Source organism: Netta rufina (genome assembly GCF_964035555.1).
Source record: "Netta rufina genome assembly, chromosome: 9".
NCBI lineage: Eukaryota > Metazoa > Chordata > Aves > Anseriformes > Anatidae > Netta > Netta rufina.
The window spans coordinates 12,999,157-13,023,984 of record NC_140132.1 but is presented as its reverse complement, the minus strand read 5'-3'; the positions used below and the strand labels follow the sequence as shown (position 1 = coordinate 13,023,984).

General features: G+C 44.7%; 1 protein-coding gene across 5 annotated transcripts in view; it reads right to left on the bottom strand.

Annotated features, from left to right (window-relative positions):
* The window catches only part of KLHL24 (kelch like family member 24), a 29,198-nt gene extending 11,648 nt beyond the window's left edge, over positions 1-17,550 (bottom strand). Inside the window, exons 1-3 of one of the 5 annotated variants that reach the window (XM_084292235.1) lie at positions 17,408-17,550; positions 9,385-9,498; positions 4,932-5,919 (exon numbers count right to left, since the gene is read on the bottom strand). In XM_084292235.1, the coding sequence (XP_084148361.1) occupies positions 4,932-5,851 (920 nt within the window). In that variant the 5' untranslated portion in view covers positions 5,852-5,919; positions 9,385-9,498; positions 17,408-17,550. Of the gene's footprint in view, positions 1-4,931; positions 5,920-9,384; positions 9,499-10,945; positions 11,147-15,749; positions 16,210-17,407 lie in introns of those variants that run through there. The other 4 variants (XM_084292236.1, XM_084292237.1, XM_084292239.1 and 1 more) reach the window with 4 other exon arrangements.
* Between the last annotated feature and the right edge of the window lie 7,278 nt (positions 17,551-24,828).

Genomic DNA, 24,828 nt, shown 5'->3' with positions numbered 1-24,828 from the left:
TGCTCCTATACCATCCCTCTCCTCTAACCACTCCGCCCCCAAACAATGACAGGTTTTCATTGCTTCCTCTTGTCTCATTATATAAGATGTTAGCACACAGACTTTTTTTTTTTTTGCATACATGGAGTCATACTGCAGAATAGTCTAGTAAAGAAATCCCAAAAATTAAAAATACAGGAAGCCCATAGTCTAATAGATTTTGGGTGCATAGAGATATCAGAAAAATGTTCAAGGTCTTAGGCAATTAGGTGAGTAATCTGTTGCAGAACTGTAATTATCTATTCTTCACACTGAAACCAGTCCCCATTCCCATCAAATGTTATGAAATTTATAGCACTTCACATTGTTCAAGTATTACACAATTTAAAACACCTCTAAAATGTTTAGGTTATTTCCTGGAGAAGGAAAACTGAAGGCAGAGTCATCGAAATAAAGAGGAAAGAAAAAAAATCCTAGAAACAATGCAGTTTTAAAAAAAAAAAAGCACCACAAATATAGAAGAATAAGTGTAGTGACAGACTGAGACATTAAGGAATGTTAAAACAAAAATTCAATCCTAAAATGAGCACTAGAACTTGGTGAAAAGTTTAGCATTAGACAGTCTGCAGTACATACAAATAAGCTTTTTAAATTCTGTTTCATGCTCTTTTTCTCCAACTAGCCTGATCCTTCTGCATTATACATATTCCATGTTCACAGTAATAGAAACTCATTGTATTTTAATTCACATTTGAATGTACCAAACATCTTTTACATACAAATCAAATTATGACTCAATTTAATTGTTAAAACCTATAAGTTATTAGCATTTCTCAAAATCTACTCTTTTCAAGTTTTTTTTTTTTTTTAAAAAGAATTCTATGCAGATAGTTATTTCAAGGACTGTTGTCTACTAACCAAGTATAACAATGCAACACTGACTTGATTTTTAGTAAGCCTTTTTGTTGTCCTGTGTTTTCTTTTAACTTTGATCTTTTTAACTTTGATATCCAAATGAATAGAGAACTCATTTGTATCGTTGCTGCAAACTGCAGTCTCCTCTCAAAAAATCTCCTTTTGATTGTATTTGAGATAAATCTCATGATCTGTATCCAAATTTCCTATTATGTGGACTTACACACATACTAGCTTATAAAACCCAATGCCATTTCCCCCATTTTGAAGCATCAAGAACAAAACTAGCTCTTACTTTCCTTGTCACCACACATCACAAGATACATTTCACTTTCTTCTCCAAATATTTTACATAAAGACAACAATAAATGAAAATGCACTATAAGATTATGCAGTGGAGATCTGTAACAGAGGAAGCACACTTACGCACCTGAACTAGTCAGAAGAAACACTCTCTTCAGCTGCTCAGCTTTGAAGCGACACAGGTTCCTGGTTTCTATGTATTTACTGTTATTGTTTTTAAGAGGAATGACTCTGAAAAGAATCTCTCAAAGATTAAGGGAGGGGAACTTTCTGTGCCAGCAAAGTATTACCCAGAAAAAGAAAAGAGCTTTCTCAAGACCAAGATATTTGTCTCAATTTGCCTAGAGGCAAGCCCAAACATATCTTCTGTATGTGCAGTTAGTTGATGTTTGTTCGTTGATTGCTTTTTAGACTAGAACCAAGGCTTTGACTTAATGAAAAGCTTACTGTGCTGGACTAGCAATCTTTATTTTAAAATTAAATTTAAAAACCTGGATTGGATAGGGCTCTTTATGAATTGCAATGAGAGTTTTGCTCTTTAAAGGAAATATTAGTTCAGTAGAATATTTTAAATCCACAGGAATAGTGTTTTCTCAAAATTTTATTACCTACATAGCCATATAATTACTTCAGTTAAAAAAAAGTAAAATTTTTCTCCGTTACTTCTTAAAGGAGCCTTGTACTGCAGAGGTTTTAAAGTTAGATCAAAAGCCCTCTAGCAGGTGACAGAGGACACATCAATTAAAAAAGCATAAGGGGGGAATACACACAAAGAACATACAGACAACATCTAATGCCAGAAAAGAACTAATGCTGTAGATGAACGGAGACTAGAAGCTGCCATTCCCAGAGAAGACATGATCTCAGCCAGTAGTACAAGAAGCCCTCAAAGGTAACAGTGAGAGCAGAGTACCAGAGGTGAGCTAAAACAGGCACTTAGGAGATTCCAGGAGAGACCCTGTGGTTACTTAGAGGTCAGATAATGGAAGAGTGGAAGACAGGTAACAGAATATCATAATCCAGGACATTACAAAAAGAGGTTTCCTGTATTTTTGTCTGCTGTATGCAGACTTTTAGCCTAGGTGACAATGCAAACCATCACTGTGTTAGCTGGAATGAAGAACTTTCAGTAATTTGAAGAGATTCCATTCGAAAACACTTTAAGCTCAGGAGGTAAGTTACAAGGTTTTTAAGTTAGTACATTTTCTCCTGTTAATTCACTTGTGTAGCAAATGGGACGACAAATGTGCAGTGAAATAAAGTCACCTCCTTGGGAGAAAAAGTAAGGAATTACATTAAAACTTTACTAAAAGCCAAAAAGAATGTGTTGAGATGTATAAAAGTAGTAACATCTAACCTGTTAAAGTGAACATTCACACCATCAGACATCTTTAAAGGAGCTGTGTGATTAAAGAACTCACAGATATGTGAAAATTTGAAGATAATTTGAGCCATGCAGATGTAAGAGCCTGCTTTGTTTTGTATATGGAAAATCATTGTTGCTCACTGCTTCACCTTGGCTTAGAGATTTGCTGTGCAGCACAGCCAGCAGGGGACAAGAGAGACTTGAAAGGAGTGAGACAACCTCAAGATGTCACTGTCATTGCATAAATGTAACTGGAAAGAACTTCAGAAAGACCTTGTGTGTTTGTCTACAATGGCTAGTGGCATACAACATTAAAAGAGTGAGCAGGTTACCCCGTATTTTAAACTTCTGTTTACTTCAGATTAACTCTTTAGTAGCTTTAAAAAAAAGAAAGTTAACCAAAAAATGCAATCTACACTGTTCTCCTAAAAAGAAACACGTAGAACCCACTCTACCCATAATTGCATATATACACATACAAGGAATCACGATTTCTGTAAGTTTCAGTAAAAGCATTGGTTTGGAAGCTTCTGATCCTGCACAGTTTCATTTTAGAAAGGGTTCATATATTTAAAAAATATTTAGAGGAAGTCAAGAAAGAAAAAACCTTCCCAGTGTCCTTTCCTCCCTAAAACCACAAGAAACACCCAGAAAAGGTGTGATGAGAACATCAGCAAAGTGGGACCTGGTAACTGTTTTACAACAAGACCTCTTTTTGCTATAGGCAACCAAAACAAATAGGCAACAGAAACAAACGACAAAGAACTATTTCATGAATGTAATATAGAAAAGGGGGAAAAAATCCTGCTGGGAGGCCAGCCAGCTTCTCTTTGTAAATTACTTCTCTCATTCCTGCCTACTCAAATTCAGCAGGGCTTATTAAGTCCAGCAGTGAAAACACAGACACCCACCCCAAAATCACCTGCATTAGACAAGGAATTGAATTTACAAATGGGAATGCCATGGTGAGTCTATTCAGAACCCCAGGTACCATGCACTCTGAGAAAGGTTTTGGGTCTAAGCAAAGGTGCTTTGTTGTTTATCAAAGTGAATAACAAACTTACAAACACCACACCAAATACCAGAAGATGCAGCCCTCTCTCCAATTCACAAAACAAGGTCTTTGGTCTAAGCTCTCAGATCACCACAGCTCCCCCCACAGGTCCAAGCTCAGGGAAGGCTTCTGAGACTTGCCTTCGCCAGTTTCCAAACTGCAGTAAACCAAAAGCCTCGACCCTCCATGGCACTGTACAGCTTTGAAAGCCAGACAGCAGGGCTGCAAGGAGTTTAAGAGGAATTTCTTCTCTCACAGCAGGATTCAAGACTGGAAAGCCACTAATGGGACAAATGGTTTCCAAATGTCTTTTGCCCTATAGGAAGGCCTGTAACACATGCCAAAAAAATTAAGGTTTCCTGCACAGTCACCGCACAGCAACCACGTATGACTAAGAATAAGAATAAACAAAGAGGAGTAACTCCTAACACAATCTAACTGTTTGTCCAGACTAGAGCATTGCATCACCTCAGCACAGCACATGATTTTAAAACTGCAACTTAAATCAGCTGGAGTTAACAAACTGTCATGTCAACTACCAGGCAGAGGTAAAGCTCTTACTGGGAAAGTTCTCTTTGGGGCAGGGGGAGGATCATAGCCACCACTGACCATAAATGCCAGGTATGGTCTTCCTCTTGCAAATTCAGTCACCATTTGCATTTTTGTGACACATTATTAAGGAGCAGTAATACTGGATTATTCAAATGTCATGGAATAAGTATGAAGTATTTCAGGAACTGTTTTGTAATTCTTTAAAAATGAAAGATACAGTTTCTTTATTGTTCAGAACCTGTTGTTCTGTTGTCTACTGCAACTTTTTATACTACTCCATTCGTAAAGCATTCTGCAATGCAACGTGTTCTGTATACATATCCTCATCCATATCCTTTTTGGCACACTGTGCACTTAACTGTTATAAAAAGAAAGAAGGTTGGGAAATGGAATTGTTTACTTGCTACAGCATAGTAAGCTGTTTTCAAGATGTTACCACTGTATGAAATAAGATGTCAGCCAGCAAACATTAACCTTCAGAAAATATTTTACTTACAAGGTCAAATAGCTGAACTTACCCAAGTGGTCATTTACTCCATAGCAACGGAACGATCTATGCAAAAAAACTCCTTTATTTCTATTTTGTAGACATGTGTGGGCTTCATGTGTTGTGGGGAAGTACACAGGTGTAACTGTAGTGCTCCAGAACAGAGAATAAAATTGTCTGAAAAATATTTTTGTTCTGGGAGTGTATACCAAACATCTGTACATCAAACCTTCTCCTCCTATTACAGGAAGAAGTCAAAAAAATTATTTCCTCACCTGCGTGGCCTAGTCCTGGGAGACATCATCTCATTTCCAAGGATATGGTACCGCCGGGCTTCGTGCAGCAGCTGATAGCACTCTGGGGAGTTCTGAATCAGCTGGTCCACCTCTACAGTCTGAACAAAGTAGTTTGGGTGTAGTAGTGGGAGCCTGACATGTGTCAGCAGCTCATGCAACACTGGTCTTCGCAACTCAACTGCCCGGTACACCCAGCGCATGACAGCTTCAAACACCATCTCTTCCTTAGTGATCACCAGTTCATCACTGCAAATGTAATCAATAAGCTCATCTTTCCCCAGCTCAAGGAACTCTTCATGCTGGGACACGTCTTCAAATGTCTGCAGCGCGAAGTTCCTGCACTTGGTGAACAGTGTCTTGAGCGAGTGCGTATCGGCAAAGCGCTGGATTCCCAGGCAGTTACAGGGATCCAGCTGCTCCTCCAGGAACTTGGCACAGGCATCACGTAAAACACTAATCTGAAAGAGACTGGATGTTTCAAAGAGATACTGCACGTTCTCTGTGGTGATTTTCACCTTGCCAGTGTACACATACTGCAGAAAGCAATCCATGGCTTCGGCTAAAATGCCATTGATCTCCACCAACATCTCTCTGCTTTCTCTATGATCGTTGCAAAACATCGCTCTGAAGTAGCTGCTGCAGGCTGAGAGAACTGCTCGATGGCAGGGAAACTCCCGTCCTTCCACACAGATAATGACATCTGTGAACAACCGGCTGTCTCGGAATTCATTGAAGATCTGGAGAATGCTTTCAGCATGCGATGATCCCGAGGAGAAGTCAAAAAACTCAGGGCCTGACAACGATTTTGGGTCCATTTCAAAAACTTTCCGCTTGGTTGCAGGGGAATCTCGTATCCCACTATCCTCTCTATTCAGTCTGCGTCCCAATATTAGTACCATTGTTACATTAGTTGGCTATAGAGTCATTGAGAAAAGTTGTCTGAGTTTCTCCTTTGCAGTGCTACGGTCTGAAAAATTAAAACACTTCAGTATTCAGTTCGGTATATTCTACATCACAATAATTAGACAAGACACTTGTTTGGTCACTCTAATAATTGGCACAAGTTTTGACCTTTTCTAGAGGTGACAGAGTATTACAGGGCAAATGACCTTGTGCAGGGCAATGCAGCATCATCTGTTTTGTGTTAAATACAAACCATACCCTATGCAGTGTACGTATATTATGCACAGGCATTATTGATGACAAATTCTGTCTGTCCCAGCACCGCAGGCATTGCCTTAGCATTCAAGATAAATAAAGTGAGGCCTCAGCTCTGGCAAATCACTTTACTGACAGAAACCAAGGGCCTTCCTGGATAAAGACTGAGAGCTTGGGCTTTTCTCATTCTTTCAGTGTAATCCTCATTTCAGCTGGAGCCTCCACTTAACACTATCGAAAGGTGAAAAAAAGAAGAATGAAATTTGCAACATAAGAATTCAGTTGAGATAATAATGAAAATAAAGGAGTGATTTATGTTGATCATAACACAGCTTTATGACACTAGTGTTTAACAACCTTCAGTTACCTCAATGAACAACTTGGACTGTAAGAACTGTTTTTACATTTTTATTCCCTACACCTAGAAGTTAGTTCACTGATAAGATTTAATCAGTTATGAGTGTAAACCACTAATGTGCAAAACAGAATGGAGAAAGGATTAAATTTACTTGCATAAATAAATACTGAAACTTGGGACCAAAGGGAATTTACTGAGTAAAGGCAGATTTTCTGTTTTCCAAAGTACAACTAGCAAAAAATTACTAGCAACATTTCTGCTCACCTTCCGGTTTCAAGAACATGGTGTACAACTTCCCCCAGCACACAAACACACAGTAATACTATCAGAGCACTGAAGTTGCAAAAATACTGTGTTAGTAAATGCCAAATCTCAAGTTTTCAGGTAAAGAAAATGCAGCTGATTCTGCAGATACTGCATATTAGACATAACATGATCAACCAATCAAGCAGCAACAGGGCTCTTTGCCTCTCCTGAACTTTAAAATGAACTCGATGACTGCCCACCAAAATATACTGAGGCAGCAAGAAGCTGGGCAGAACGCCCACATGGGGCTGACACAGATGCCACTCCAAACGCACTTCCAAGTCTAGAAAGACATATACTGAATTATTTTAAAACTTACAGAAGTATTTATTCCCTAAATAATCCAAGAGGTTATGTTCAGTTTCCCTCATTCCCCACTTACAGCCAGTAAACATTAGCACCTAACTAATTTTCATTTCCTGACATGCCAGTGTCTTTCAGAGCTGCAATTACCCAATCCAAATCTGGCTGCACCATCACTTAATATAGAATACCCCAAAAAAGAAGGCATTGTTCCTTAAAAAAAAAAAAAAAAACACACAGCACCTTTAAAAGATACTGTCTTTATAAAGACCAAGAATACATGCTATACATCTACTTGTTGAGAAAAGACGTTTCTGAATTCTCATTTTCCATAAAGAATTCCTCACACATATTTACACAGCAGATTCTTGGTACGGCTCATTTATCCTACAAAATACTTCCTTTAACTTGAATTAAAATGAGATCAAGTGTCACTTCACTGTCTGAAAAACACTGTGATGAGCATATCTAGTAAGATCTCTGAGGCAATCAGTTAACAAGGCATAATTCCACAGCCTGATCTGCAACAGATACTCTATCCAAGATATTTCACAACTGTTCTACCCCATAATGACGCAGGCCACATAAAAACCAAGAACAACAACCACCACTGCTGCAGCCACCCTCTCAACGGCTCTGTTGTTAACACCCTAACCCTTACACAGGGCTCGATCTGCAGTTAACTCCACGCTACTCAGAGTGAGAAAGAGGGCAGAAACAAAGCACCAGCAGTAGAAAAGGGAAACAGACCTATGAAAACAAACACTAAAGGCTTGATTCTGGTGTCACAGTTTTAAGCCAGAATTTCAATGAAGTTAATGGAGCTTTTCCAAAGCAAAGCTAGCCTGGAATCGGAAACAAGACACTGGCATATTGCATGAGAGGGGGAAAAAAACATGTTCAAAAATCAATTATGTGAGCAGTTAAAAGTCTTAAAAGAACTGTATAACGCAATCACTACAAACAGAAATAAAGCCTCTGGGTAAAGACTGCTCACTGGAAGAAGCAACATCACCTTTATGCTGGGAACTTGGAATAAGACAAAATTGGTCAGCAAATGATGGTGGTTCTGTTTGTTTTTAAATGCCATAATGGGTTAAAGAGATGAGAGACCAAAAAATCCATAGAGCAAAAATTAAGCCGGGGATAAATACCACATCATCATGGATAAGAGACCAGAATGGAAGAGTTATATTCCACTACAGAAAGGACTGGTTTTGAATATACTAGGATTCGATTTCTACCCAGTTAATTACTTCTGTTGGTTTGCTTAAACTAAGTAATTATGTAAGACTATAACACTACCACATGTTCAGCTCCATCAGACATGCCTACAGTTCAGTTTTCTTGCAAATCTTGCTCTGGCAGTCTTAAAATGCCACTACTTCCAGCTGCCTGCCCCATCTTTCAGTCTCATAGCTGACAGAGAAGAGGGGAATCTGTGCCTGATGCTGAGCTGTCTGACACACAAAGGGGGACAAAAGACATACCTGGCTGCATCTTCAGTGTATACAAAGGTGCACATGCCTGCAGACTCTGCATTAGAAAGCATTTTTTGGGTAACTTTCATACTGAGATCTCTACAGTAAGTTTAGACAAAGCAGAAAAAAATCCCTAAAGGCAACTATTGGAAATTATTACAAGATATATTAAAAAAACACAGAATGCATTGGGCTGCGTGTCTGAGTAAGGGGCACCAAAAAAGGACCTTAAACAAATCAATGCTATCTATTCAAAAGAAATGGAAAGGAAAAAATAATTACACTTACATCAACAGGTTTTAAAAATGCTTTAACGACATGGCTCTTACATGAATATTACCTGCACACACATCTCTAGACTAAGCTGGGTTTACTGAAGATAAAGTTCTTCTACTTCCTTAAGGTCTACCTTGTTTGTGGGCTTATCTACAGAAGAGGTTCCTCAGAAATAACCTCAGGGTAGCTGTCATTCAGAGGTCAGTAAACCAGGTACACACAATGTTTGCCCTGACACCTTGTATCAGTAAACTGTTCCTGTACAAATTACTTTGTTACTCTGAACTCATCCTGCCCCCACAGCAACACCCCCATGTTTTTTTTTATCCCTCCCCTTTCCTCCACAGCTCTGTCAACAGCTAACCACGTGCTAGCTGATTTGGTTTTGCTTTTTATCGCAGAGCCAATTGGGCTCACAAGCAGAACTGACGGAGAGAAACAGGAGAAATGTGCAGCCCACACAGAGGCGAGGCTGCTGACAAACAGCTCGTCAGCAGGCGTGCCTGAGCTCTCCCTCAAAGCTCGCCCTAAGGGTGCAGTTTCAGAGTACCTGAAGCTGAGCCTCTGCTGATGCCAGGGGAGGTGGCTTCCACCCAGTGCTGGCACCCGCTGCTCTCTGAGGTCAATGCTGGTGCTTGTGTGGCATGGCAGGACCGGCAACCATCTGTTTGGGGAGAAAAAGGAGGTATTGGGTACACGTGGCTGCCACAGGGAAGGGCAAAGATTGTCCCCAGGCTCCAGCACTGCCACAGAACATCATGCCTGCTGCTACCTGGCACAGTATTTTTAACAGCTCCCCTGAGGTAACACAACTGAAGTCAGAAAATGAAGTTTTCTCCCCTCTCCATCCCAAATCCCAGTAACTCCAGTGCAGCTCTGGCTAACAGCTTCAAACAGCTCGACCTGCACGCGTGCCTCGTCTCAGGTGTACGGACACCACGGACACCAGTCAGGGACTGTTATCCACTGCAACACGCTGCTAAACCCACATGTGCTCAAAGTTCTTAAAAAAAAAAAAAAAAAAAAAAAAAAAAAAAAAAAAAGACAGAAAAAAGCATAAGCTTTCCCTCCAGGAAACACAGCATTTCTTTTTCCTTCTCTGTGATGTATATAAAGAAAGATACTGGTTTTACGGGACTCATTTTTTACCATTATTTATTGTTTTGCAGGAGAAATTTAGTGCTTGGATGACACTCAAGTCTTCTACTACAATGTAAGTCACTACTATGGGTAAAAAAATATTCCGAATGCCGAGATTCAGTAATAAACAAGGTCATGACACATAAAAAGCTTAAGTGCCCTCAAAAATCATCAGGCAAAAACAGGAACTGATTTGGACATGAGACTATGATTAATTAAGTCCAAAAAAGCCACAAGCACAGGCAAAAAAAAAAAAAAAAAAAAAAAAAAAAAAAAAAAAAGCAAGAAAGTCAGAACACCTTTATCAGGTGCAGATTTTAGGCAAGTTTTTGTTAAATGAGCGGGGTAAACGAGGGGCAGGCCACCACCGGCCCCGCTCCCTCACGGGCGGCGCCGACCCGAGCACAAAATGGCGGCGCCCCCCCCCCCCTCCAGGCGCACGCGCGCCGCCGCCGCCCGCTCCCCTCGCCCCCAGCCGCCGCGCGCACGCGCGCCCTCCAGCTCACCTTCACCCCGGGCCGCCCCAGCGACGGCCCCCCCGCGCCCCAACCAATCCGCGCCCAGCTCCGCGCCGCGGCCCCGCCTCCCCTCGCCCGCCCGCCCAATCAGCGCCCGCGGGGGTTCTCCCCCCCTCCCCGCCGTCCGGGGGGCGCGGGGAGGCGGCAGCGGCGGAACGGCCGCGGGCACCGGGGGGCACTGGGGGGGGGTCAGGGAGCGCCCGGCCCCACGCTCCGCCGCCCGGGTCCCGCGTGGGGACCGAGACATCCCCCCCAACACACACACGGCATCCGGCACGGCACCGTCTCTCCGCCGCCGTGACGCCGTGCCACCGCCGCCCCGTGCCTAACGGGCCGCGCCGCGCCGCCCCCCGTCCGCCCCCGCCTCAGCGCAGCGCAGCGCCCGGTGCCCACCCCCCAGCGACCGGGAGCCCGGCGCTGTCAACCGCCAACCGCCCCCCGCCCCGCACTCACAGCCGAGCAGGGGCTGCGCCGGGCCGCGCCCCGCGGTGCTGCTGCCGGTGCCGGTGTTGCCGCGAGGCTCGGAGCCGGGCGCTCGGTGCGGTGCAGGAGCGGAGCGGAGCGGAGCCGTGCGGGCCTCTCCCCGCGGCCGCCGCCGGTCGCGCTGCCAGCGCCGCTCAAAACAAAGGGGCTGGCGGGGCACGTGACCGGCGGGCGGCACCACGTGACCCACGGGCGGCTCTGGGAGTTGTAGTCCCGTGAGGGGGGGGGGGGCACTGCACGGCCCCGGCCCCGCAAAGCCCTGTGCTGGGACCCCCCCGGGCTCCACCCGGGCTCCCCCCGGGCACCCCTGGTACACACCAAGCACCAAGCACCAAGCAGGGGCCCTGCCCGAAACCCCAACCCTGCCCGACCCGTATTTCACGCTCCCCAATGGCAAAGCCCCTCGCCCCCCTCCCGGGCACCGCACAGCGCCCAGGGTGGTGTGAGGGCGGGGGGCTGCAGGCAGGGAAACCGGACCCCGTGCCACCGCTTCAAGGGCAGGTCGCAGCCTGTCCCGCAGCCCGAGCGCACTTCATAGCCAAACTATTTGGACAGCGGCCCGCGCTCCGGCACAGGCCGATGGAACATGCCTTGGAGTATGGAAATTTATTTTTGCTCTGCCCTTTAGCATAAGCAAACTCGCAAGTCCGCGGCGCGGAGTAAGAAGGCGAGGGCAGGGACGTGCATGCTTAAATTAAGTTCATTACCGGGCACTAAATGAGCCTTATGCAACCCTGCGGAGCCGATGCCGGCAGGTAACGCTGCGTTTGGCTTCCTAGAAGGACGCCCTCTCCGTACTGCCACTTCTGGCTGAGGGAAAGGAAGAAATGTGGCATCTCTTAGGTGCCACCTTCTTCGCTCTCCTGAATTCTGGGCATCAATCACAAGCACAATGTACCTTTACCACAGGCCAGCCCTGCCAGTTCCTGCCTTCACCCTCCACCAGGAGTGCACGCCGTGTTGTGTCTTTGTGTTGCCTGACAGAGCTCCTCCACTGGGGAAATCACCTGGAGGAGCAGAACGTACTTGGGGTTCCCGGGTTGATCCGCACTGGAGCAAACCAACCTCAGATTTTCGTAGGCTGCATAAGCTCTGCTTTTCCCCCTAGTTGGGCAAATTGGAGCTTTGCAAAGCAGAATTAAAATCCCTAATTAAGAAGCTAAGTTTCTGAAAATAGACTGAAGATATCAATTGATTCTGGCATGTAAATCGTTTTCACTAAGATCTTTTAAAAAAATGAAGCCTTCAACCATTTTCTGGCTGCGCTAAAACTCAGAACTGCTTAGCACATTTAATTATAACTGAGACAGTTCAGTCAATTTTTTCATTTGCTGCAAGAACGACCCCAAACTAAACAGCAAACAAAACCAACAGACAGTTCACCTTGTTTAGTACATTTGCATTACAATAACTTTTTTCACATACTGAGGATAGAGAAATTAGTAACCTGAAGCGTTACTTATTACAAAGATATTAAGTCCAAAAAGTACATGGACTAAGAAGAATATTTTTACCTCACAGAACTTTTTACCTGATACATCCTTTTGTCTGCCCTAGTCCTCTGATTCTTTAACTCCTGGGGTTGTTACGACTGTGTACAGATCACTTCAGAAAACAGAAGAGGGATTAAAGGATGAGTCGTGGGAAGTTAAAAAAAAAGATATCAGTGAGTCAGCTTGAAGGAGCTATCTGCAGGGAGTGTGTTTACTCCAATCAAAGCTGCACGTGGCAAAAATACCTTGTGTGAAGAGGGTAAATGGGGCATTTAAAATGAAAATATTAATTAAAAATGCTCATTGAGCAATCAATTGTTTCATAATGTGCACATGTATGCATGCAGTCACATCCAGGCACTTCCAGTTCTGAAAGCCAACGTCACCGAAATTAGGGATAGCTGAGTTGCTATGACATCCTATTGGTCTTCATTCCTCTGCTAGCAGGGGCATTGGTTGTTGTTTTTCAAGCTGCGCTGAGCATTTCTCTCAAAATAAGCAGTTGTGTGCTGCGTGAGAAGATGAAGCCAATTATTAAAGATTACTCATTTCTATAAAGCTTTGTTAATACTTTTTTAACAATGTAAATGACTTGTAAAGCATTTAGGCCAATATTTTCAGAGGAGGTCAGGGATTTTGGAGATTTTGAGGTATCTACAGCTGGCCATTGGAAAGCTCTACACTAAAATTAGAAGCCTACTTGCACATTCTGGCACGCATCCAGTGCTGTTCATGTGTTTTTCTGGCGGTGTTGTATTTGAATACCACCGCCGTCAGGCACTTTTCACACACATTTCAACAATGCAGTCAGTGCGCCACCTAAACGGGTCAGTGCATTCCTCCGGATGAAGACGTTAACTATTTTAAGAAGTCCTGTGCCAGTATGGTCCTGAGAATTTTCCTCTGTTGTGGGGAGCGTCTGAACTCCTTATCAGGCTTTTCTAAAATTTAGCGAACCCCAATGGTCCTCAGGTAGTTTGTACACACAGAAAACAAAACCCAAGGACAATCCATGGTTTCTTTTAGTAGCTATTGACTGCTAATGGACACCTACCCTAAACAGTTCAAGGAAGGTCTCTGAGCTGAAGGAAGGAGGAGATGAAGGCGAGCCGTAGCCACCACAAGCTGAGTGCAGGAAGCTGGAGGAGAACATGCAGTGAGGTGACAACTGAACACCAAACCCCTTGCACTGATTGCTCAGCAGGGAGAACAGAGAGCAACAGAGACCACCTGGTAAGTGAGCAGCACTGAAAAGCCTCAGTGCCACACAGGAATTGCATCAGAGCAAGAAGAGAGTGAGAAGAGACATTAGAGTTGAAGGTAGAGAACGCAGGCAGGTAATGACTGACCCTGCCTAAGCAAAGGCAGGAATGTCCCGAAGAGCTGTGACACAACGAAGTGAACACCTCTCAGCTCCAGGAAGAATAGCTTCTCGTGTTGCTAGTAGTTTTAGTGGACAGAAAGCTTTGAAACGAAAAGTGTGTGAAGTGACGACATCCCTGTACGTCCTGATGCAAGTTGGCACAAAACCTAAAAGTAGCAACAGCAGCCATTCAGCAAGATTACAGGCAGTCAGCACTGAGCAAAAGGAAAGGTGACATTAACAGCAATTTGTGAGCAAAAGAGTGAGTTCAGTAACTGTTGAGGAATTTACTTTTTGAGTATGCCAGGAAAAAGGGCTGACTAAGTTGCAGTATGTGAAAATGAAGGAAACAGCATTGAAAGAGAGGCTGGATTTTGATGAGGATAAGGGGACAGCAGTCTCTTCCTGTGATAAAAGTCCTCTCAAAGGAGTACAGGGAATACAACAAACCTTGCTAAATTCTTTCCTTTGACTGTGAATAGTTTTTAACCATCATCCTGCCCAAATCTCTGTGGGTTCCATAGGTCCCACTGACTGCTGTGGATAACCAGCAGGTACCTGCATTTCAGCGTGGAAGGAGGCTTTCCAGGACCACTCACTGTCAGCCTCTCCTCCCATCACCTGCTTAAGACAGCAGCTGCACCAGGTAACGCCATCTCTTGCCAAAGTGGCAGGATGAGCGCAGGCCGTGTCCCAAGGAGCAGAATGGGACATCCTCCATGGCCACATGCAGCACTCAGGGCTGGGGCTGGGGCGCAGTCCCACCGCCCACATGCTCAGCAGCTGCCTGAATGCAGCAGAGAAGGGCCAACAGGCAGCACGTACCGCAATGAAGGACGAGAGCCACTTGGCAAAACATCGGCGACGCATTTACCAATTCAGCCCTGCCATCAGCACTGCGCATCCCCCTCTGCATGCCAGTCCTCGCTGGGCAGCCCAGGCTCCAAGCCCATGCAAATCCTGCTCTTCCTGCTCATCCCAGCAGCCTTTCGCCACTGCACGAGCCTCAAAACAAGGTCCATGGGAATAGTCCTCCCATGCAGAGAGGAAGTGTCTACTTTTCCACCCAGTATCTCCCATCTCCCAAGCATGGGAGAAGACTGGGAGTGGAATTCCAAAGCTGAAAAGAACGAGTGTTGCATCACCGCTGCTATAAACACAGAACTATTTCCTTTTTATGGCCCTTACAGTACCAAGAGAACATGAAAACAGTGCCTAACCCAGCGAGAGAGGGACAGGATCTGCCGCTGTTTGTCTGGATCTTCTCTTCAGGGAGAAAAAAGAGGCAGAGAAACAAAAGTTGTTTGAGCTCTCATAGCCACACAGGCGAAGACTTGAAGGGAGCTGCTCTTGCAGAATGGCAGAGAGCTGACACCCGCAGTCACTGGCCTAGCACAAGATTGAGCGAGGTACCTGCAAAAACAGTTCCCTGAGCAGCAGAGAAAATGTTCCCACCCAGCCCCGTAACCACAAGCCCAACCACAGCTCCTTCATGTTCGCATTAAGGGCAATAGCATTTTTTCACTGATTCCTACACCACAAGCCTTCCCTTTATGCCACACTGCGGCAGAGCACTGCACAGCTCCAGCTCTGCCCTTCAGCCACACTTAATAGCTCTCTCCTCAAACCATCTGCCAATGCTGGGACCAATTAATAGGCACAAGCATTGCACCTCTTCATCTATAAGACCTTCAGGCATTTCTCAAGTTAAATAAATCCTTTCTCCAGTCCAAATGACTGTGAAAAGCTTTGTCTGCCAGTGAAGCAGAATATAAGGTAGGTTTCCTGAAAACAAGACTTTGAACTGATGTGCGCGTGCCACTCCATCCCCAGTTTGGGAATCTCAGACTTGCAAAGCTACCAGTTGGTAGCATCTCCGGTGCTTGCAGATCCATGCCACCAGCTCCTTCTGGCTCACCTCCGGCAGCAGGGTGAGGCCCATACCCGTTTACCCACTGGTCAGCACGGACCCAGCAGTGGCCACGGGTCCCAAGCTGCCAGCTGCAGGAGCAGCCACCCCGTGTGCTGAGCAGGTCCACACAGCGGTGATGCTGGGGCAAACCTCCAGATGGCCTTTGCCACCTTACAGTTTGGGATACGCCTTCACTTTGGTCCTTAACAAGGCCCAAAAGGTAAAGTTAATCCATGAAGAGTTAGTTCTGCAGGTGCTCCGTGATTTTTCCCTCCTCTCTTCGCAGCCATGTGTGCTGACTGGCACTGCCCCTCCTTTCTACCGCACGCACAGCTGCCTTTTTCTCCATTAACAGCATTGCCATGCCAAGCAGTGTTTCTCCAAGATGAGTGACAGGACTTGACTCTCAAAAGGCAGATACCAGGACAACCGACAAGTTTGTTCTTAAATCCCAGGCTTACTGCCTCCAGCAGAGCAGCACAGAAAAAAGCCCCCTATTCTCCAGAAATTACTGGTGGGACTAACCGACCTGAGTTCCCAGCCCGTGCCCTTTGTCTAAAAGCAGGGGCTGCCCTGGGCATGAGCGGACAGGGAGCGATGTGGAAACAGCTGCTGTGTGGATGCAGCTGCTTTGGAAGGGCACACAAAATCCCTGCCCGGATCAATGCCCCGGTCACCGACTCCTTCGTAAACAAGGTTTGGAGACTTGCTCTGAGGCCTGAAATGGGACTGCTCCCAGACCTGAAATAGCTCTAAAGGAAAAAGCTGTGTGCTTCTCTAAGACAGCTCAGCTCTGCTCAAAGTGCTAAGCCAGCCTGCAGCAACTGCTGATCGCTGGTCCTGGACAAAGGTTTGTCTTAGGAAGGCAATAAAGAAGAGGGCAGCCCATGTAATCCCAGGAAAAACACCCTTAATGAAGGTCTGCAGATTCCAGTGCAGTAGCCAAATCAACATGTTGTTTTGCCAAGGAAACATTGTGAAATCTGTGGTTTACTCTTTGATCCTAAGCCTTCCCTACGCATCTATTCATAAGCAGTATCATTAGACGGAAACGATCATAAAAATAAGATTGGTCAGGTGGTGAGCTTCTGATAATAAACAGATTCTTTTCTCATAGCATGGCCAGCTATTAGACTTTTCTAGTATACATCAATCCAGTACTGAATCTTGAAGGAACAATGAAATATGTAAAGTACTGCATAGAGTATGACAGGTTTTCTTAGCCTTTTTCATTAACATTTTTATGTATGAGACAGTATTTTGTAATTTTAAAAGGAGAGGAGAAGTGAAACAAGGAACAGGTCATTACTGTAGACAGGAAGCAATAAAAAGGCAAATACATGTCTCATTTCTCTAGATACTTGTTATATTTATGTTATTTTTATATATTTTTCCTAAAATAAACCTATTAATATCAATCCTTTTTTTTTTTTTTTTTCCTCACACTGAAGCACACTGACAAGAGTATGAAATTTTGAAGCTCTTCCGTCTTTCCCTGGGACAGGTATCAAGGAAATGGAAAATGCATAACAAAAATTCTCCATTTTCTTTTTAATGGGAAAACTACATTATTTTTAAAATCAGTATCAATTGGCAGAAAAATAGAAGTAGCATTTCCAGGGTTAAAATTCTAACATTAGAAGTGACAAACGTTTAAAAGTTACCTGCGTTCTCAAGCCTCTGATGATTTGGTCTCCTCTTTCTCCAATGCCATACCTCCAAAACCCACGCGCAGCCGGGCACACCTCGGCTCCCTCCCCGAAGCTCGGTGCCACTTAACGCAGCCGGCCGGCCGGGCTCCACCTCCTGGCCCTGACAGCAGCCAGCATAAGTATCTGTCATGGTTTCCAAACCAAATCCTTGCAGCCTGCCCGAGCCGCTGGCCTGGCCTCGTGCAGCTGTCCCAATGCCCTACATTCCAGCGGCTTCCCTGGTGTGTCGCACAGCCCCGGATAGCTCTCATAGCGTCTCCCGAGGCCCCAGCTCCTGCCAGCCCTCGAGACCTGCAGCCGCCACACGACAGGCTTGCTGGGTACGTGGGCCCTGCCAGCCAGCAGCCCGTGAGCTCCCACAGGCACACCTTGCCCCACACTTCTCCTGGCACGGGGGGACTGCTGGTTTGTGCCACACGGGGCCAGGAGATTGGGGTGCTCCTCTCTGGCCACGCTGCCTGGAATGTGCTGTGCTCCCAGACAGAAGGCTGCGGCTAGTGACCTGGATTAAACCACGATCCGGATTAAACCCAGATCACTCGCACCGGCTTTAAAAACAACTAACAAATGTGCAGGCTGCTAAGTGTAGCACCGTCCAATCCAGCATGCAGGCAGCTCGATGCTCGGATAATTTCCTTTCCTTGTCAGGACATCCTACAACTTCTTCAGCACTTCTGCTTTGTATGTTTTAGATCACTGTACTTCATGCAGCATCTATATTTGCATAAGGATATTAACAATTCACCTACACTGTTTCTAACTTTAGCTCATTCATAATTCCATTATGTAAAATGCAGTAACAATGTTTGCTATGGGTAATAATTACCTGGTTGTGCATTTCTATAGCAGAATCCCTGCTCAGGCTGCTATTTTTTTTCTGTCAGCTCAGCTACTCTACCGGCAGTCTGCCATCTCAGTTCCCTCACTGGCTGCAGGTAGCTGGAAGCTGGGAAGGAATGAAGGGGGCTACAGAGCCCTCCTGTGCATAACTACTGCAGAATTGTCTTGAAAGCTGTCTGATAACACTGCCTGAAGACCAGTTTAACAGACATTGAGATTTCTTGCAAAAGAAATTGCAAAAAAATAAATAAAATAAAATAAAATAAAATAAAATAAAATAAAATAAAATAAAATAAAATAATTAACAGTATTTTAAAACTTGCTGAAATGAAACTTCAGCTGCTATAAGAGCGATGCGGAACTAGCTGAGTGCTGTAATTGATATTTTTGAGCTCATGTTCAAGTTCATCAAGCCTTCACCGTTTTTCTCACCATCAAGCTGAAAGTGTAAACCGCAACTGTAAGCTAAACAAAATAGCTCTGGGGTTAAAAAATAACTGGAAACAAGACGAATATATACACTGATTTTGTACAGGACAGCACATGTGGGGGTGCACTAAGTCAAATTGCACTTTGACCAACATTTATATATTTATCTATGGAAAATATGTAAATTTCTGCTTCTTTCAGCAAGTGGCTGCCAGGCAGCTGACTGATTCTGCCCTTCATTATGTCAGAAAATGAGACCCAAGAATTAATTACACAAATGTTGGTTTTCCAGTGAAAAACCCCTGTGTTCCAACAGTAGTAATAGTTGGCAACACCATCCGTATTTTTGGATAATGAGAGAAACTTGTAAGAGGCACCTCATCAGCCAGCAGCGGGAACCACCTTGGACAGGGGTCAAAAGAAGTGAATTCTGTGAGCTGCTGTGAGCATCACACAAAATGGCAGCTCCCTTTTGTAACGTGTCCCGCACCCTTCCTCTGTTACTGTCTGTGGCAAAAAATCTCATTTGGCTTCATCACGTTTAGATCTGGCTTCACTTGAACACTGTTTTTTTGCTTTGGGTCCATAAGGGTTTCCAGTCTGCTATCCTTTTAGCCCTGCAGAGAGGTGAACAAAGCAGCGTGAGGCTAGGAAGGACAGGTTGCTTTTCTATGCCCACAGAGCACACAGACCAGCACACTGGCTTTTCCTCTTAAGATCTTCCCAAATAGTAGGTCGAGAGCTTTTACAACCTGAAGAAGAAATCTGTGGTACAAACATTGTGAAGAATGTAAGGACCACACCGATTCTGGGGCCAGCACTTCTAAGCTTCGGGCAGTCATAAAACCAAAGCAAAATTCAGTCACAGCTCTGGAGCTTCGCTCCTTAGTGTGAACTCCAGTCCAGTGCGAACTCATCAGTTAGGTATGTGAGCACAAAACTGGCTGCGATCAACAAGCCTTAATGAAAAATAAAGCCAGCACTGCTTCAGACTTCAACAAAACCTGAAACTGGGTTTATTTCCCATGCTCTGGGGTCACACCTTCAGCATTTCACCAGGCCACTTCACATACTCTGTGAATGGACTCAAGAACTGCAGTTTCAGCCCAACCGATGTCCTTACCTCATCGACATCAAGCACACGCTGTAGCAGAGCCCTCCGTGTAACTCACTGTCAGTGGCAGTTTCGTGCATTTCCCAGCCCTTGCTATTCAGAACAGCTTCCCTTCATTTCAAGTGGTACTGTTGTAATCATGTTTTTATCAAGCTGTGACACGAGTGCCTGAACCATAGCACTTTTTCTTCCTTCCAGGGCTGGGTTTCTTACCTGGGCACTCTGAACACCAGAGCCTGTCTGTAGCAGAAGATGGAGGTGCCCAAGGAATAGGAGATTGAAATGTCACTGAGCACCACAGGCCTCTACTTCTTCTCTAATGGGTACAGTCCCTTGTGACCACTTACAGAGAGCAAAGGTGTAATTTACTTAGAGGGAGAATTATTTGCGCATAAATGGCCATTAACTAATAATACAGAGAAGATGCTTTTAAATTCAAATGGGCAGCATAGCAGCCAGCATTAGACAAGTGACCCAAGCATCTTGTTACTTACATAAACTAAAGCAGGAGGGAGTTCAATGCTGATGACAAAACCTCTTTGTGAGTAATGCCGGCAAAATCTTTTCAAGAGCAATCCAGGACTAAGTTAAGAGCAAATGGGATATTTTCCTCTCTTTTAGTGAGAAACTAACTAGAAGAATCACATTTCTTTCCCTGTTTGCATAAAACAGGGAATGGAAATAATTGCTGCTTTTCTGTTTCAAAGACTAAATTCTTGAGAGTGAAAAGAGGAAGGGCTTTCCTGTTCTCATTAAAAACCTGTAGTAGTGTTAAGGTGTTGAGGAAAGACTATCCTTCTTCCATGGAGAAGGAAAAGACTATTGTGAATGAGGAAGGCTGGCAACAGCACTCATCAGCTCCCATAGCCCACACCTACAGCATTTCTTTTGAGTCTTACCCTCAGCCTCATTCCTAGTCTCCAGTCCTTCCAGTTTCATTTAGGTGCATCTCGTCTTGGGCTGTAAGGTCTTAAAATACAGTGTTAAATGGTGTCTCAGCTTGTTCCGCCTGCAGCTTTGGGAGTGACCATACTGCACCCCCAGACCGCAGTTCAGCTTCTTCAAACAGAATAAGCACTTTATTTAATAGTAGTCTTCCTCTACCACTCCCTCAAAAGCCTGTGAGAAGGGGATAAAAGATTTCTCAGGCTTTACTGGCCATCTATACATGAGGGTTAAGGACCTCTATAGCCAATAACACAAAGGGGAACAATATGATTAGGACAACAACCAGAGTATTAAGTCCAAATGAACTGGCATTTTCTGTTTGGCTCTACTGGGACCTCTCCTCTATACAAGGTGATAGCACAGTTTGGTGTCACTCATCCTTAACACAATGCCTGTCCACCACACTGTTCCTAGGAAAACAAAAAATGGAGGCAGCGGTTCTTGCAGAAACATCCCGGTGACATAAAATACAAGGACGGTGTGCTAACTTGGAGCAACTGCACATGCCCAGAGGCAGGGATATGAGAAGGCTCAAAGAGGGGGGTTTGAAATGGAAGGTGATGCTGGTGCAGAAGAGGGAGGACAACTGTGATCAAAACAAAGATGCCAGCTTGCAGTTTATAGAAAATTAGGTCCACAAATTTTGGATGTATATTAAAAAAAATCACATTTATTTCCTAATAGCTAAAATAAGGATGTTATTTTAAGGTAGTGAGCATTATCCCAATGTATTGGAAATACAAACAAAGAATCCAGCAACTTTCCAGGGTTGATAAGATTATCTCAGGCCTGGGCGATCTTACTTTGCACTGTGCTGGAAAATAGGGCCTGGTTAGATGAACCCTGGCATGTGTGCAGTTCTCATCTCTGCTTCCACAAACAGGAACCACCTCTGCATTAAGCAGTCAGTATTCCCAATGGCTCTGTGCGCACAGAAGGGTCCTGTGCACTGTAGGCTTTTTCTGTGGTATTTATTGGGCAGCACAGTGGAAGTGATTACAGTGCTGGGACTTCAGATAGGACTCTCCAACTTCCCAAGACTCCTCTCCTGCTCATGTTGGAGGCTCGTATCTTTCAACGGGCAACCTCAGACGAAAGAATGCTCCCTCCCACATCGATTAGGAAGTATGCTAAGATCTGAAGATGCAGCTGCCAATATGTTGCTGGGTGGCATTGAGTCATGTGCCTCTTTCCTCTTGGTCCCTCTCAGGCTTGCTAAGTTCATCAAGTCTCTGTACAGGGACTGTGAGAAGCAAAACACATAGCAAGAATTGTCAGGAAGCTGCTTCTTTGTTTCTGCCTTTGCTTTAAGAGTGTCTCAGCTCCTTGTTGTTGATTCATTCATGGTGAGTGTCCCAGATGTGACTTCTGTCTCTCTTTTTAATCATAGCCCCATATAGATCCTTACAGAAATGCCTCTTCCCAGGGACTCCCTGAATCTTTCACTTTCCAAGATGGGAACCAGGATTCCTGGCCAGTCTAGGCAGATACACCTGGCACAGTCCAGCTTTACAGTACTGAAATGCCACAGCGATGAGATGCTGCTTTCAGCAGACAGCTGAATTCTGTCTGGTGTTGGCTGCAGGTCAACATTTAAGCAAAAAGCATGATCAATGGGCAACAGAGGATGCAAAGGTAAGAAGATCAGCACAGGACACAAAGTAGTCTCTGCATATAGCTGGTGAAGCATGTACAAAAACCAGACACATACACACCAGCAGTAATCTGTGATGTTACATCGCTCTGTAAACTTACTATGCAAAAGAAGTCATGAGTACGTTATCTAGCCAGTAATTCCAACCAGTTTTCTCAAGCTGGCATAGAATCAACACAGGTAATTCAATATGTGTAAACCAAAGACAATAGACAAACACCTCAAGAACAGACAAGCCTTCAGCTCTTACCACATTAGCTGGTTCTTTTAGCTAGCAGGTAATTATTTAATGAAAACAGTAGGAGTGCAGCCAGAACAAGTTTCTAAAGGCCAAAAAGAAGCATGTTTTTGGAAGCTGCTACCAAGAAGTAACAACCTGGATTTGCCCCAGGACTAAATAACATGTTGCTGCTGCAGACTTGTGTGATGGAACGGCTCGGGCAAGCAGCTCCCGGATGATGTGTTCTCTTCTACTTGCAAAAACACAACTTCACCTCAGTGCTGCCCTGGTTCTTGTCCAAATACTGAAACAAGCTCCTACGTTTGCAGATTAATCCCTGAGCAAGGGATTTTGTAAACACCAGGCAGCCCTATAAAAACAAACAGAAAAAGGAAGGAGGGGAGGTGCTTGGCAGAAAAACCAACAACAACAGAATTTTAAGGGTTAAAAATAGATCACTTGGTTGGCAACACACAGGAGACAGACTGCAGATAGTGATCAGTGCTAGTACTAGTCAACACTTGCTTAAAGAACCAAGAAGCCTTTCCACAGTGCAGTTAATGAGCAGCATGCTGACAATACCACAGCTATCGACCGACCTATTTACTGCAAGGTTTCCGTTCCCAGTACTCACACCTAACACAATCTTACTGCAACTTTTGCAACTTTTAATGCTTTGTTTAAAGCTTCAGCAACTGGAATCAAGTGATTGCTGCTGAATCTCAGCTTTCACTTAAACTGATAAAGAAAATATGAAGTTTCTCACCCGCAGAGAAAGGCCTGATAAGATGAATTCCCTAAGGTCAAAAGTCATGATGATAAACAAAGAGAACCTAACCCAAGACAGGGTTAAAATACTGTGACTTCAAAATCACACCTGTTATTTCTCAGAGGCCTTGTTCACTGCCTTATTGTATTCCCGGATCAGTATTTGGAGGGAAGATGGGAGTTACATCAGCTGGGAAAGACAAATGCCAAAGCTGTGCACTGACTACACAAAATGAAGAAAAACATATTACAAGGAAATAGGGTAAGGCTGGCAGGAGATTTCTCACTTTCCTTCCTCTTGATCACACACAAAAACTGCCTGAATCCAGCCCTCTCTGACTGCTGCTTTCACCTCCCTCTTCTATGCTGAGCTTCCCCTAACACTGTTAGTTCAGCTATACAAACTGGAAGACAAAAGAGGAAACCAAACACACAATTAAAACCTGAGGACAGGCCAAACCAGGATTCCTAGAAGTGAGTATCACAAAGGCAAGGTCTGCTGGCACTCAGGCTAGCAGGGTTAGAGGTTAGCCCTGTATTCCTCTTTGCGGGGGTGATTTTCTAACCCTCTGGTGTGAGAGCTTCCCGAGCTTGCCAAGGGATTTACCCTGTTACTTTCAATAGGCTGTGTGGCTTATTATTTCAGTCAGCTTGTGTTTATGGGTCAGCTTAGTTAGGTGACGTCTGATCCAATTCAGTCTTATGTTGAAGGGAAAACTTGAGCCATGTTCTCATGGGTTAACCCTGGCGCTCCCCTGTGGCATCCCCACAGCCAGGTGCTTGCCCTGCGGTCCCCCCACCACCCACCTTCATCCTGGGGGCTGCGAGTTCAATACAGATGTGACTCCAGCTGCCTCTAGCAGCGGGGACAATGGGGATGAGCATATCCACTGCTCCCTGGGTTCTCCCCTTTAGCTTCCACTCCTACCCAGAACTGGTGGCACGGCACTGGCTGCACAGACCCACGAGAGACATCACTGTGCCTGGCAGCATGGCCTGAAGACCCTCAGCTGGGAGCTTTTTGATACTGCTTCGTGTTCTGCAGAGAGTTACACTGATTTTACCTTAAAGAAGTTATCTGATGTTTGTCAGCTAGCATGTCATGATGGACAGAAACAGCCACCTGGAAGGCTTATCTGAATATGTGACCATATAATAAAACAACAACAACAACAAAATAAAACAAACAGCTCCATGATTAGTTACCACATACCTGGAAAAAAATAAATTTCAAATAATACCCTCTTCCCCTCAGCTGCCCAGGCTGCCAGAGGTGACCTGATAGCCATGTGGTGCACCTATCGCTGCAACCAGCCGGCCTGGATAAGAGCAAAGGGCTGGTTTCAGGGTGGGAAGCAGGCCCTCCCTGTCACTTGTAATCTTCTCACATGCAGAGGCAT